This window comes from Emydura macquarii, unplaced genomic scaffold, assembly GCF_026122565.2.
Source record: "Emydura macquarii macquarii isolate MOO-44397 ecotype Brisbane River unplaced genomic scaffold, CSIRO-AGI_Emac_v2 contig_212, whole genome shotgun sequence".
NCBI lineage: Eukaryota > Metazoa > Chordata > Testudines > Chelidae > Emydura > Emydura macquarii.
Genome location: NW_027130349.1, coordinates 12,577,945 through 12,593,284, shown reverse-complemented (window position 1 = coordinate 12,593,284; position 15,340 = coordinate 12,577,945). Strand labels below are relative to the sequence as shown.

Here is a 15,340-nt window from a genome sequence, read left to right as displayed (position 1 = left end):
CATGATCAAAGTTACAGGCTAGGAAAATGATCTTTGCAGCAGCTAATGGTTTTAAGGTTTTTAAAAAAAGCATTACAAAGAAAACATTAAAAGCACCAAAAGAACATGCTAATAAGCTTATCAGAGTTAACCCCAACCCTAACATGGAAATTGGCAGGATCAGTTCTTCAATACCCCACCCAACAGGGGTGGTTTGTAGTCACAAGTAAGTTCATGACAATTTCAGCTGAGAACAAGCACCCTCAAAACGTGTTTAGTCCTTTTTATACCATTCAGGGCTTTTTGATTTGGAGTTTCCAATAGGGCTTTCCCCAGGGCATAGATTCAAAAGATTGGCTCTGGATGGGAGAATTTGCATTTCCCTCCTTCCAAGTACTTTCTTGGAAATCCACTTTACATGTATTATTCCAAAAAGTTCTTTGAGGTTCCATACAATCCCAGAACAGTGCACAATATTTGAATTTTTAATTAAATGGATTCCAAAGACTTGATTCAATAAGATTTAATTGAATTCAGTAAAGTTTGTCCCGGATATTGCAGGACATTGTCAGTCTGTCATAGTAGCCACACTCACACATAACAGGGGTTGGTAATATTGCTATTTGCAATACATTAAAATGGCCTGCCCAGTTGATGAGTATATGTTCCCACTCATTAAAATCTTAATGAAAAAATGTAGTCTTTTTGAATTCCCCCTCCTCCCCCAATTAACATGGAATGAGTCAGGCTCTTTTTAACGAGAAAGCAATCTTTATAGCTCATGACAATTTTATAGATTCTTACCGCACAGGTATAAATATACAGAATGCTTTCCCATGACATTCTCTGATACAGGGCTGAACTGTGCACACTTTATTCAACCAGAACTCTCACGGGAAGTTAGTTGGAGATGAGTATACCAAGATGCTCAGGTACCACAGTGAGGACTACGGTATAATACCTAGATAGAAAAAGCCAAGGAAAGAGGCTATAGAGAGGTATGAGACCCACATTCTATGTTTTTTGAACAGAAAGCTTATCCTAGCATTAGATATCAGGCAAATTCAGGTGGTGTGACAATTTGGGTCGGAAGGATGGAATTTTATAGAGGAAAGTAAACAGAGTCTCTAGAAAATCTCCCCACAATGCCTCAGTGGAAGAGCTGTTCACCAGTTTCATAAAGCTAGGGGTAAACCATACAACAGACACAATTCAAGAGAAGTGCTCTTGGCCTACATTGTAGGTATTCCAAGGTCCTTTTCTATACTAGCACTTATGCTGGCTCAGGGGTGTGAAAAAAACACAGAGCTCTCACGTCAACATAGTTACCACAGCTCATTTAGGTGGTTTTATTATGTCAGCGGGAGAGCTCTCTCCCACTGATATAATGTGGCTACACAAGTGGTCTTACAGCGGCACAGCTGTACCAATACAGCTGTGCCGCTGTAAATTTTAAGTATAAATTAGCTCTATGAAGTATGTCATGTGGCAGATGTTGCTTTAAGAAAGGTTTACTGGTAAACCTTGCTTTGACACAGCCAACAAAAGGCTACATCTCTGAGAAGGATTGTGCTTTCCAGCTGACTGGAAAACTCCAGATGGTTTATGGATTTGATTTCACATATCACTCTTTAGGCCAAACAACAGCAAAAGCAGGATTTTGATCACAAAGCCAAAACAATATTCATTGTGGTTTTGTTTGGATTCTGATTATTATATTTTTACATGGGTCCTGTGGGTCCATGCCAGCTCATGTGGGAGTAAATAGCTAGCTAATTTTAGCCACTTTTTTCCAAATGTAATTTTTTTTCAAAAAAGGGTCCATTTTGTAAAAATCAGTTTCCATTTTGCCAATTATTACAATCGCTGGGAAAACAATTATGTCCTAGCTTGTTTTTTAGAAAAGAAAAATTTAGTCACCTACAACTATTGTTTTACTGGTGAGCAGTCACATAACACATTTAGATGTATTTAGTTGTTGCTAAAAAATGTACTCTGTCTAGTTTACAGATCATAGAATCATAGAATCATAGAATATTAGAGTTGGAAGGGACCTCAGGAGGTCATCTAGTCCAACCCCCTGCTCAAAGCAGGACTAACCTCTGCTATATCATCCCAACCAGGGCTTTGTCAAGCCGCAGCTTAAAAACCTCTAAGGATGGAGATTCCACCACCTCCCTAGGTAACCCATTCCAGTGCTTCACCACCCTCCTAGTAAAAAACTTTTTCCTAATGTCCAACCTAGACCTCCCTCCCTGCAACTTGAGACCGTTGCTCCTTGTTCTGTCATCTGCCACCACCGAGAACAGCCTAGCCCCATCCTCCCTAGAACCCCCTTTCAGGTAGTTAAAGGCCGCTATCAAATCCCCCCTCACTCTTCTCTTTTGCAGACTAAACAAGCCCAGTTCCCTCAGCCTCTCCTCATAAGTCCTGTGCTCCAGCCCCCTAATCATTTTTGTTGCCCTCCGCTGGACTCTCTCCAACTTGTCCACATCCTTTTTGTATTGGGGGGCCCAAAACTGGACACAATATTCTAAATGCGGCCTCACCAATGCCGAATAGAGGGGAATAATCACTTCCCGTGACCTGCTAGCAATGCCCCTCCTAATGCAGCCCAATATGCCATTGGCCTTCTTGACAACCAGGGCACACTGCTGACTCATATCCAGCTTTTTATCCACTGTTACCCCCAGGTCCTTTTCTGCAGAGCTGCTGCCCAGCTCGTCGGTCCCCAGTCTATAGCTGTGCATGGGATTCTTTCTTCCTAAGTGGAGGACTCTGCACTTTTCTTTGTTGAACCTCATTAGATTTCTTTTGGCCCAATCCTCCAGTTTGTTTAGGTCACTCTGTATCCTATCCCTACCTTGCAGGGTATCTACCACTCCCCCCAGCTTAGTGTCGTCCGCAAACTTGCTGAGGGTGCAATCTACCCCATCCTCCAGATCATTAATAAAGATGTTGAACAAAACCGGCCCCAGGACCGACCCCTGGGGAACTCCGCTTGTGACCGGTTGCCAGCTAGACATGGAGCCATTGATCACTACTCGTTGAGCCCTATGCTCTAGCCAGTTCACTATCCATTTTATAGTCCATTCATCCAACCCATACTTCTTTAACTTGCTGATAAGAATACTGTGAGAAACCGTATCAAAAGCTTTGCTAAAGTCAAGGTATATCACATCCACCGCCTTCCCCACATCCACAGAACCAGTCACCTCATCATAGAAAGCAATCAGGTTGGTCAGGCATGACTTTCCCTTGGTGAATCCGTGTTGACAGATAAAATAGAAATACTTTCAATGCCAACATTAAATACGCACACACACCCTTTAGTGAAGTGTTATATATATATATAATGTCACTAAAGTATGTATATATTTAATGTTGGCATTAAGAGGATTTCTATTATATATATATATATAAAAAACTTCACTAAAGTTAGGGTCCTGAATCCATATTTAGGCCCATAAGTAGCCTGATTTTTCAAAAGTGCTGAGCATCCAATAGCTCCCAATAAAGTTGTTTGTATGTGTCAAGTAACTGAGTAATACTGCAGTTACAAACAGAGCAGGTAGTTGATATTCCCTTGGTTTTGGAGCAATCCCTTTAACAGAATAAAAGGAGGCCTACTGTAAAGTATATGTCTACTGGGATTTTCACACTGACCACAAAATGTCACCACATGCTCCACACACATTCATCAGGCAGGACTTTGATCTGTCCGTGAAAAGGATAGTCTCCATGTTTTTAAAAGAGCCGGGTCTGAGCTGCAGAGTTCAGATTTGAATTTGAATCTGAAATTTTTCAAATCCCAGTGTGTTTGAATCTGACCTCTTTTATTTCCATTCCTCCATTCTCTACAAAGCAAAATCCAACATGGCTTTTTCCTTTTGACTTTTCTGTTGTCCTAAACATAATTGATGGGGAGTCATCTATGATGTTGGCAGAAGTCTGGTGATAGTTTTAGTTAATTTGTGCTCCCTCCTTTGGATGATTTGCTGCTACAATGACAGACAACCAATAATATTTCAGGGTCATTCATTGACAGAAAATATTCTCTCTCTTACAGTTTTTTGTAGTTACATTTCCCACAGAGTATAAAAATATTGGTCACATTTTTAACCTTGGCTTTATGATTGTATCCCTTTAATACATGGGGCTCAATCTTGCAAAACTTACATAAATAGTCCAACAGGAGTCAATGTTTTGGAGTCAATTGGACTGCTCATATGGCTAGAGATAACTCGTATGAGTAATACTTACAGGAATGAGTCCTTGAATTATAAAGAAGCTTTAGCAAGTGCCAGCATTAGGTGTTTGCAAGATCTGCATGTGTTAAACAATCAGTAGAAAATCTTTTCACAATGTTTCTTAGTTAAGAAAAATATGCTGGGATTTCCAAAGGTTGTTTAACTTTCAACAAGAATCTAAACGAATATTACCAGTACAATTAAAAGGTGACATTTCAAGAGTGTGATGTGTGAATATGCGGTTCAGCAACAGACTGAAGCTCATATTGCACTGAGCAGACCACATTTGAACTTAGACTATTGTGGCAGTGACCAACTGCTTTGCAATGGGGAAAGGGTGATGTAAGATGACATCTTAAAGTAGTCCACGTAACTCAGTGGTAGTCTGTTCTGGCCGGTCTCCATTATGAGGTGACACCATTGGGTTTTCAGTTGAGTGGAAAAACCAAAATAAAATACAGAATCCAGCAACAGAGAAGAAATGGAAGAATAAGAGAGACTAAAAATTAGAGGTTCTTTACTCAATGTTTTTTTTTAATAGGTTCCACATGGGAGAAAACGTTACGACAGATCGGTTTTGAAAGGTAAGCAGTGAATTTATTTCTTATGCATGTAACAACTTAAAATACAAAAAAATATGTGCACACCCAGGTTGGTAAAGTTATTTTTGTTAATTGATTTATCTTATCTGGGATGACAAAGTTAGAGGGGGGTATGCAGAGTTACTGATATGTTCACAGCTTCTGTTTTTGACTATATCTGTGATCAAAAGAACCTTGTGCTCCATGATGTAAATCTGGTTTACAATAATTTTACCTGGGAGAGACATAATGTATTAGATTAAAGTAGGCATCACGGTATTTGGTTCAAAATCTTACCTCTGAACGAAGGTAATGCTACTTCCCCATATTTTTTGTAAGACTTCTGAACTATGGCATATTAACTAACAAAAACGAATGAATGTGGAAAAGGAACATGACTGGCAAAGCACTATTTAACATTGGAGAAAAATCTGGAATTCAGCATTCCTGAAGTGCAAAGGCTTCTTTCAGCCAAACTTAACCACAAAGTTGTCATACCAGAAACATATGTCTCTCTTGGAACTTAAACTAGGCCAGGTCCTGCTAAAGAATAATCTGTTCTTGGGGTTGGAAACACTCAGTCCCCTATATGCCCATCTACAAACATGAAGCAGAGTAATCTGCTTCCTGTCCATATAGAGCTTTGATCTTTTGTCTAAACCAAATATTTCTAGACTGCACCAAGTGTGCGCTAGGGCAAGGCATGGGGTCACTGTGAACTGGACTAGATATGTATGAGAGAAGAGGAACTTTGTCTTTTAACGTTAAGAAGCGTAGGCTGCCTGGTGCAAATAACCTATATGGCTTTTTCAAAGCTGGGGTGACATTGAGGAGAGGAAAGCCTTTCCTTTTCATTATCTCCACCTGGTATCATCTTTCTAGCTGCTCTCACTTTTACTGCCTAGTTGGTTAATTTAAACAACTTGCCTATATTTAAGTTAATGGCTAGTTCATTGAACCAGAATGAAACTTATCTGCACAAGGCATAAATCTGTGCCTTAGAGCTTTTCTGTTACAATCAAACTTATCTTTCAGTTTAAACCTGTCCATTGATTAAAATCCTCAGACATTAATAACAGTAAGTGAAAGGCGGCTGTATGTCACTCTTGTCTAAAAGTGTTCCACTTCACTTATTCCTCCTGAGGAGATAAATGACTGAATACTGAACCACTGTAGTAACAGCAAATGGAAGGGGAGGATCAATACTATCATTAAACAGCTTACCCTCAGGATTTCAAGGGCAGTGTCCCATAGTCATTCCCCAGATTTATTTTTAAGGGTCTACATCAAAAGTTAATTGGAAACGGGCTCTGAAAGTTGGCCACACATTTCTCTACAGCTTCATTTTTCTTGATGTTTACAAAGAGCAGATACCCTTATTGATCTGTTTTCTGAAAATCATTTTGAAAGTATCTTCATTGTATGAATTTCACAAAGTGTAGGCCTGTTGTATTTATTCTGTTGTATATTTATTTATATTTGATTTCAGTGGTAGGCTTACCTCTGTAAAGACTAAAGGATAACACCCATGGTATTTGTGCTTTTTTGACAGGGGACAATACTGGGAAAGGATTAATTTTTATTTTAATGCCTTCAGAGAAATAACTATTTGCAGAGTATATGTTGACACACCACGTTTCTGAGAAGTTAAAAGGATTCAGTGGAAAAAGTTATAATTTGAACCTTTGCAGCAATAAAATTCACCTTTGGAATGGTGTACTGCCTTTTAGTTTCACAGGCTATTTAATGCTGGTCTAGATGTAAAGTTGCACTTAAGCAGAAAGGAGCTGCTTCAGCTTCTGACAATATATGTAAACGGTGTTGCCGAAGAATATCATAAGTCCTGGATGAAGCAACATGACTGGATGGTCACTGAAGAAATCACTAAAGATTCATGGCAACATATATATTTTAGTAATGCATTTTAATTTACAGCCTCTTGGAGAGAAATGATCAGTTTAATGCATTGAATAAATTAAAACAAAACACCCATCACCAAATAAAAATAACATGCCAAATTCATCTCCAGGGTAACTCATTTAACTCATTATACCTGTGATGAGTTTGCCCAACATTTTTAATCTTCCAGAAATATTGATTGCATTGTCCCATATTTTTAACCAGAGTTAAGCAATAGAAGATGGAGCTGAGATGGCCTACTAATAATTTAGTAGGTAGACAATCATTCTAGCCTCTCTTGGACAACAAACCCTTTACAGGAAAATGGTTAGTCTATGTAATGCTTCAGTAAGGCTATAAATTACTTTTTTTAACTTTTAGTGAGGATTGTATGCCTCTGAAAAATTAAGAAAACGATTGGATGTGGTGTATTTTGTTTTTCTTTCAGATTTGCTGGGTCTCAAAGTTTGCTGAGCTCTGTCTTCAGCCTCTGATCTCAATATCTTAAAACTCCTGAAAATAATTATCAAAATAGGTCACAGAATTCTCTTCCTAGTCTTCTTCAGACTGCTTTTTTCCATCTTCTCTGTCTCTGCTAGACTCCAGAGAGAGATGGTTCAGTACACATTATGCCAGTGGATGAATCAGAGCTTTAGAGCTTGTTTCTATTGCAGAAAAGGTCTTAGAAAAATGTGCACAATTTTATTTGAGCTTCTCAAAAGTCAGAAACTTTCAGGCTTGTTTTGATCTGAAACCCATCCAGGATGGATCACATCATGAAAGATTTAGAAACTGTCCACTCAGAATGTTTCTGTCCTTTGGGGCATTTATAGTTTATGGGGAGGTAGTGAAGGTATATTTTCTTGTGGTCATTTGGCCTAATTCTTAAGTTTTCTATATTCACCTACAAGAACCTTAATTGGAATGCCATACACTGGACCTTTTTATAGTGTGGGGACCATCTTTTTTTTTCTTTAACGTTACTTACTTACAATTCCCTTTTATTTTATTTTGGTCCTTAAGTTTATAATCATTCAGGCTTTCAGCCGATTAACTGCGAGATCACAAATTAGACCTGAAGTTCATTAATTGTAACATCTTACAGGATCTTGTCCATTTACAGACAGACTGTTTTTACAGCATAGTGAGTCTGGAAGATATAAAACACATTAGTCTGTTGCAAATGATATGCATTTTCAGTTGTTAGGTCTAATGCAACTTTTCTGTAGCTTTGTGCTGCTTTTCCCACAAGTTAAAACTAATTTTATTTCTTAAAAGGCATTTTATTCAGCATGATATTCAGTCTATAAGGCCAAACAGAGAAGTACTGACTCTTTCATTGCTACATTTTTCTTTAAAGTTTATCACTTGCTGCTGCTGTTTTTCCAAGTCATGCCAAGAGCGGGAAAATGGAAGTTTCAACTAATGGTAAAATGTATGGCAAGCTCAAATCTGTCAGAGATGAGAAATACGAAGGACAAAGTAATATAGGTTATTTATTAGTGTTTTTACGTATAATGCACATTAAACGATGCTAGTATTTAGAAAAGATTACTGTAATGATACTATCTTTTCAGTAGGTATACTCATAGAGAAAAGACTTTAAGATGATGGCATCAACAATCTAATATGAAATATACATAAAATGAGAGCCTCAAGCATTCAGTTGGAATGGATAGTGGATTTTGCAAAAATAAATCCATTCTGGTCATTGCTATTGTAGACAAGATGCTAACATGCTCTAATTTGTTCAACAATACACAATTCTCACTGTAGAAGGTGGCTTTGTGAGGTGGCACCTATGTTCATGCATGCCAGAAATTTAGGTGTTTTCTGAATGGTCTCCTAGGACAACATTTTTATTTCATTTACACTGATCTAAACCTGGAATAATTTCATTGAAGCCAATGAATTTATACTGATGTGACAAATCAGAATATGGTCCTTGATGTCACATCCACAGATGCAGGAATTGTTTCTCTGTCAGTTTTAGATGGGCTTGGAAGAACAAAACAACCCTTAACACTTCAATGAGTTGAACATTCAAACTAGTTTTGTTCAGTAAAATCTCCATACTTCTTACTGGTGTTTTCACTTCTGTCTGATTTTTTTTAAACAGTCTTTATACAGCTTGCTTAATTTTATGAACAACATTAGGGGTGTTCTTATGGTGAACTTGCTCTTATTTTATTAAGTGATCTGTCAGAAACATACTTTGGAGGTTCCGTGTTTCTCTTTTATTAGGCAATATCTTGGTTTTGAAGCTTTTCATTTTTTAAAACAGCAGTATTCTCCTATACTTAGAACAGTGCTTCCCAAAGTAGGCAAAGGGAGGAGCATGTGCTGGGGTACATCGCACTGTGCACAATCTTTTGATGCATGTAGTACCCATAGCTTGCATTGTAAATAGGAAGAAGATGTGAATACCGAGAGGAGAACAGGCCTTCACTATTTGCAAGCACATCCCTCGCAAAGTGTTGACTAAGGTGTAGAACAGTGCAGATACTCTGAAATTGGCACAGGTTCTAGAAGGAAGACTACTGACTCCAGAATGAAGCCAGGTTTTCAGGTATATGGGGAAAGGTCAGTCCTCAAAATCATGGCTTTAAGAGGACCAGATCAGTACTTAAAGTTTGGGAAACCTGTTTGGAAAGAAGAAGGTAAGTCCCTTCCTTACTGGGGCATTTCAGATTAGCTTGATTGACAGAAGGAAATGAAGACACTGAGCATACATTTCAGGAAATTAATCCCAGATAATATACAAGGGATGTCATCATTACTTTGTGGTTACATGATGTTTACTCTGCAGTTGCAGAGTATTTACATTGCTGTTGTATTTGTATCCTGCAAAACAGAGACACCAAGAGATCTGGTTGTCTGAGTTTTTATGTAAGCACTCCTTGTGAGTCCAACATGCTGCTTTTTAGCATGAGATAAATTAAAAATGCTGGAGCTTAAGTAAAGTAGCTTTATATCCAGGAAATGACTAGAGTTAAGAGCCTTTCAATTAAATGGAGTGTATCTGGGTTTGACAGATTTAAATGAAGCTCTTATTGTTATTGATTGGCTTCTTTTTTTGCGAAATAACAAGTAAGATAATTGCAATATACTGTAGAAGCCATCACCCTTATCCAAATCAAAACTCACTATATCATCTATGCATTTGAACAAATATGTGAACATTTTTTAGTGTGTATACCCCCATCATAATGAGGAACATGTTAAAATGTTGCCTTTATCTGTTTACAACATGTAATGTAAACACTTTTTATGCCTATAGTGTTAATAACTAAAGCTTGCTATATGATGAGAAAAAACCCAAACAAATTAGTAAATATGTTTGTGGATAATTAAGTTGATTTGCTCCACTGCTATTTGTGGGATTATGTTGTTCATAATTTGTGAGTACTCAAATAACCATCAAATATTTGTAAAAATCTCCTCAAAGTAGGAAATTTCATGAATTTTAGCACAGCTTTGACCAAAAATTCATACCAGAGGGCACATTGCTCAATACTTGCTTGTTTAAAGATTTTCCAGTCATCCAATCCCAGAGGAGAAAAATACCACATGACTAGAGTGATCCAACACACACCACAAATAATGAAAATCAAATAGCTGAAACAAATAATTTTCAAACAATCTGAAAATTATTTGGCAAAAGATTTTAAAGTGTATTAATTATTCATAAATAATCATTGTTGGTTTGTACATACTTTGCCAATGGAGAAAAGAGATGAATTCACAGTGACTGTTATAGATTTGCCAGAAAGGATGGTAAAATGTTCAGTGAAGAGGTTCTCAAATTGGGGTTGGGCCTCTTGAGGGGGGGAGCATGAGAAGCTTTAGGGGAAAAAAACTTGCTGTGCACATTTTACCCACAGCAATGAATAACTAGCAAAGCTGAGACATATCAGGTCCTCAGATGGTACTCTACATTTGACTCTAGATGGTGCTGTGCATTTTGACGGATTTCTGTTGCATAGCATTATACCAAGTTGTTGCCATCTGCACGTTAATCTGTTTACTACAACATGGCATGCACATTTAATTGTAAGCATTGACTACAATTGCAGTTCTGCTTTTGCTCTTATTACTATGGATCGTTGACTCTGTTTGAATCAATGTCTTACAGTTTTTAATATTTAGTGAGAGTTGTATGTTGATGTTTTTATTGGTAAATGTAGTGGTGGTAGGGGAGACATAAACTACTACAGACACAAAGAATGGGTGCGTGATCAAATAAGTTTGAGAACCACTGATTCTAGTGTGACCACCTGTGTATCATAGCACATAGAACCTCATCTAATAATTACTGCATCAAACACGCAACTTCTATTTCAGCTATAATATATTGTTTAGAAAGGCATCTAGTCTTGATTTAAAGACTCCTAGAGATGGAGAATTCACCACATCCCTAGATAAATTATTCTAATGCTTGATTACACTTCTGGTTAAAAAATTGCACCCCCACCCCCAGCCACTAAGTGGGGAACATCAAGCTCTAATCAGTTGTGGATCAACAGCAGCTGCTGCATGGAGGCATCTGCAGTTACACGTGGTCGCAGGGCCTGACCATATGGTATTGGGAGTCCCTAGGAGCCACAGGTGTGCAGCAGAGTCCCAGTAAGGGCAGGCCAAAATCACCTTAGGATCACAGGAGATAGAGAGGAAAGCAACAGTGGTGGGAGGCAGTGGCAGGACCTAAAGAAGTGTGGCTGTTTTCCCCCTGGCAAAGGTTTTTTTCTTGGCTGGAGAGGGTGAGTGGGCCCCTTAGGGGGTTGAAGACATAGCTGAGCTCTCTCTCCCCTCTGTCTCACCTCATTTGGCCCACCGGTTCGCTGCTGGGCCTCAGCAGTGGGGCAGCTCTGAGTGGGCATGGGTGGTGGGGTGCTCTTAGGATGACTAGTTGTCCCAATTTTATAGGGACAGTCCCAATATTTGGCGATTTTTCTTATATAGGTGCCTATGACCTCCCACCCCCATGACAATTTTTCACACTTGGTATCTGGTCACCTTAGGTGCTCTACAGGGAGCAAGGTAATGGGTCAAGGAGGGACATGCTTTGGGGTCAGCTGATGCCCCTTGTACACCGTTTAGTAGCCTGGGAGCAGGCATTGGATGTGATTATTTTTCACCTAGCTGTGAACTATTTAGGAAAGTGTAAGGGGTCTACTTGATGATTTGAGCTAAGAGGGATTTGGGGCAGAGGCAGGATTTTTTCCTCAAGGGTGACAAGTATTTGGTCTGAAATGTTGGAATGGAGGATATGGCAAGTATCATAAAGCCTCTGGGGGCTGATAAGTCCAAGGGGTACATGAGGTAGCTAAATTAATATGTGACCAAGGAAGATTGTTAATTACTCATCTGCACATATCTTTCTATTGGGTACCTGACTTATTCAGGGATTCACTTCTCCAAATGGGGAGCAGATATATTTGTCTCATATTAAGGAAGGAATTAGTAAGTCTCTGGGAACTTCTTGGGTGCATGAGGAGAGGCAGCCAAGCTAATTACTGGTACCTTCTTGTGGCAGATGTCCAACCCAGGTACTCGTTATGTATGCAATACAGTCATCAGGAAAAAAAATGGATTAGAAGGGCATTTAGAGAAAAACATCTCTTAAGGGAGCTGGGGAAGGGCATTTGGTACTGCTTACTTCTGGTATAAGGGGGAGCCAACTCCCCTTCTTTTAAAGCCCCTTTAACCTTCATATGAGGGAGGGGCAGTGAGAGACCAGGTTGGAAAAGGGGAGAGCGGATGGCAGCCCCCAAACAGAGGGAAACGATTAATTATGACCTGCACTGTACAGCTTATTGCCAGATACTCCCAGATATTTTAGGTGAATAAAGTTGTGGCCTAATTAAATCTCATCTATTGCCGCCTCTTTTCTTTCGTCACGGCTGGACAATAAGCCTCTTCAAGTCTCTCCATAAAAGGAAGGCCATCTAGACCTTCAGTCAGTCTTGTTACTCTTTTTTCTGAACCCTCTCCCATTTCCCATGAATAAGTCAACTTCCATTTCACCTGACAATATGGCTTGTCTCCTTCTTTTCTCTTGTTCCCATGGTTTCTCACTCGTGTGTAATGCTTTACATTGATTCCACAAAACCAATTTAAGATCAATGTAATGACTGATATTATGTGAAATAAATACCAACAGATTTTTTTTTAAAAACCCATTTTTTAAGAATAAAAGATATGATTATAATGATTGGCAACACTTGATGATACAAGTTTCATACTAAATTGTTATTTCATATAGAGAAAAGAACTCGGTTTGAATACCGGTTTCTTATTAAAAACATATTAGTCTGTCAATAGCTGTGTAATGTACACTCGTTGACATGACTAATAATCACAAGTTAATGTTTAAATAATCAGCTATTACTATTATATGGACGTGCCACATTTTGTATTCATTCTAAATCAAATGTGTGCTTGGAAATCATAATTGAAAGCATGTCCTTCTGTCATTTGCTTCTCAGTGTTGCTGTTTATTCTGTCATTCCCAATCCTGCATTCACCTAAAAAGAACAGAACAATATATTTGCTGACAGTACTGTAAACCAAGTGAAAAAATGGTGGCTCTGCCAGGCATCTTGGGGAAAATTCATTCCTCTTTTGAGGGCTTAAGGAGTGCTTAGTCCCTGTGCTGCCTCTATGCATAGGGATGAATTTAACCCCTTATGTGTAGAAAACACTAGTTAGTCTATGTAAAAACATTCATACTTCTGTTATCTTGTCCTCTCATCCCCATCCATTTGTTTGTTTGTTTGTTGCATTTTATCATTGTGACTCTGCCTGCCCAGGAGCCCCAGCTCAATTAAAGGCACATTCCCTGGTTAGAAAAGAAGAAAGGATGATGTTATTGTGTACAAGGCATATGCCTGACAATTAGATTTGTCCTAAATTCTTGAAAAGTAGGGAAATGTGAATAATGTTGTCTTCACTCATCTGAAACTTGTAGATTTACATTGTACGTAGTTATCCCTAGATCAAAAGGTGGGTTAGCATTAGGATGAGAATTTATTTAATATGAAAGAACTGCATGAAAACTAATGACGGCTTATTTCTGGCTATCTTTATTCCTGTAAACTAAAGAGAGGTTGTCTGGGTGGCTGTAACTAAATGCATTATCTCTACATTGCCCATTAAATGGGATGGAAGCCTCAGAACTGTAAATGAAGAAACATATTAAAGCATGGGTCTTTGCGTTCGACAATGGAACATCCACAAACTTTGTCTGTGTTTAGTCAACAAAGCAAGAGCCCATGCTGTCCTGAAAACTTGCCCAAAGTGCTTTCAACTAAAAGAAGTAACCCTGGGAGCAATTCTGCATCTCTGGACTGATGAATTCTGACAGGAGGAATTCTGAGCGAATGGAGAGAGATCCTCAAAGCTATTTTGGGTAGCACTGAGAACTTATGGAAACTATCAGACGTTACATCTCTGCTATCAATTTACAAACTTACAAACTCTGACTCACCTGTAATGTATTTTACCTGCTTGAACTTCTCAATAGCTCTAATTTCTTTTTCTTAGCTACTGAATCTTTAGTTTTGTTTACTAAAGAAATTGGCTGTCAGAATTGTTTTTGATGTGAGATCTGGAGCATCCATTGACCTGGGATGAGTGACCGAACCTTTGGGGTCGAAAGAACCCAACGAGTGGTGAATTTTGGTTTTAATAACCTTTCATCATAAAGTCCAGTTTGTCTGGATGGTAAAAAGGAGCTGCAGAGCTTAAGGGGACTGTCTGTGGCAAGACTAATATAGTAATCCAAAAGTGAACATTTGTTACTGGCTTGGTAAAATCTAATTATAAGATATAACACACTTTGGGGTGTCTGCCCTTTTCTCTGACAGTCTCACCTAAGATTGGCACACTCAGCTGTAAGCCGTAAGTCACAGACAGTGTGACAATCATTAACCAAGATTGTAAACTCTTTGGCTTTGTGGCAGTCTCTCAGTGTCAACTTCACAAAGATATTTCAGCAGTTGGTTGAGGGGTTAGCAAAGTTGAAGGCATCTCACTTGAGACCGAAAAGAGAACTGAAGGAAATAGGAGTAAAGAGGGATGTAAGGCTGTTAGACAGGGGAAAGGAAAGGAGAGGAGAACAGAAATGGAAGATAGTCTGTTGCAGGATCAGAAATAGAATCCAGAGATGAAGTCAATGGCAAAACTACCATTGGTTTCTAAGATATTTTACCCTAGAGAGCTGATAACGAAACAACGTGCTGCATCCCTGAAGAGAGATGTCTGGTATAGAGGCCAAATTGCACATAGTTTTTTATTAAATTACAAAATGAACAGAACAAACCCAACTTACTATAGGTAGGAAGGCTTACTCAACCTGACACAGCCTTCCTCGTGAAATCAAAGAAGCAAGTTAGCTGTTATAATCATTGGATGTTTCTCGTTACTTTGTGCTGGAATTATGACCTTATTGATTTGGAAGCATATAGAGATTCTGCTTTTGCACTTATTTCACTCATACTAGATTAGTCAGGAGTACTGTGAGTATCTTCTTTACTCCACGCAGAGACTCATTTCCTAAGTCACTCTTTGCATGGGGTGAATCTTGGAACCTGGTCTTGGACATGGGATGCATTTCTAAACCTCGTTCAT

The 15,340-nt window shown here is 38.7% G+C and overlaps 1 protein-coding gene across 1 annotated transcript in view; it reads left to right on the top strand.

The window, feature by feature from the left end:
- Positions 1-15,340, top strand: part of PIEZO2 (piezo type mechanosensitive ion channel component 2) — a 427,523-nt gene that overhangs the window by 198,834 nt on the left and 213,349 nt on the right. Inside the window, 1 exon segment of the mRNA XM_067547859.1 lies at positions 4,771-4,813. Within this exon segment, the coding sequence (XP_067403960.1) occupies positions 4,771-4,813 (43 nt within the window).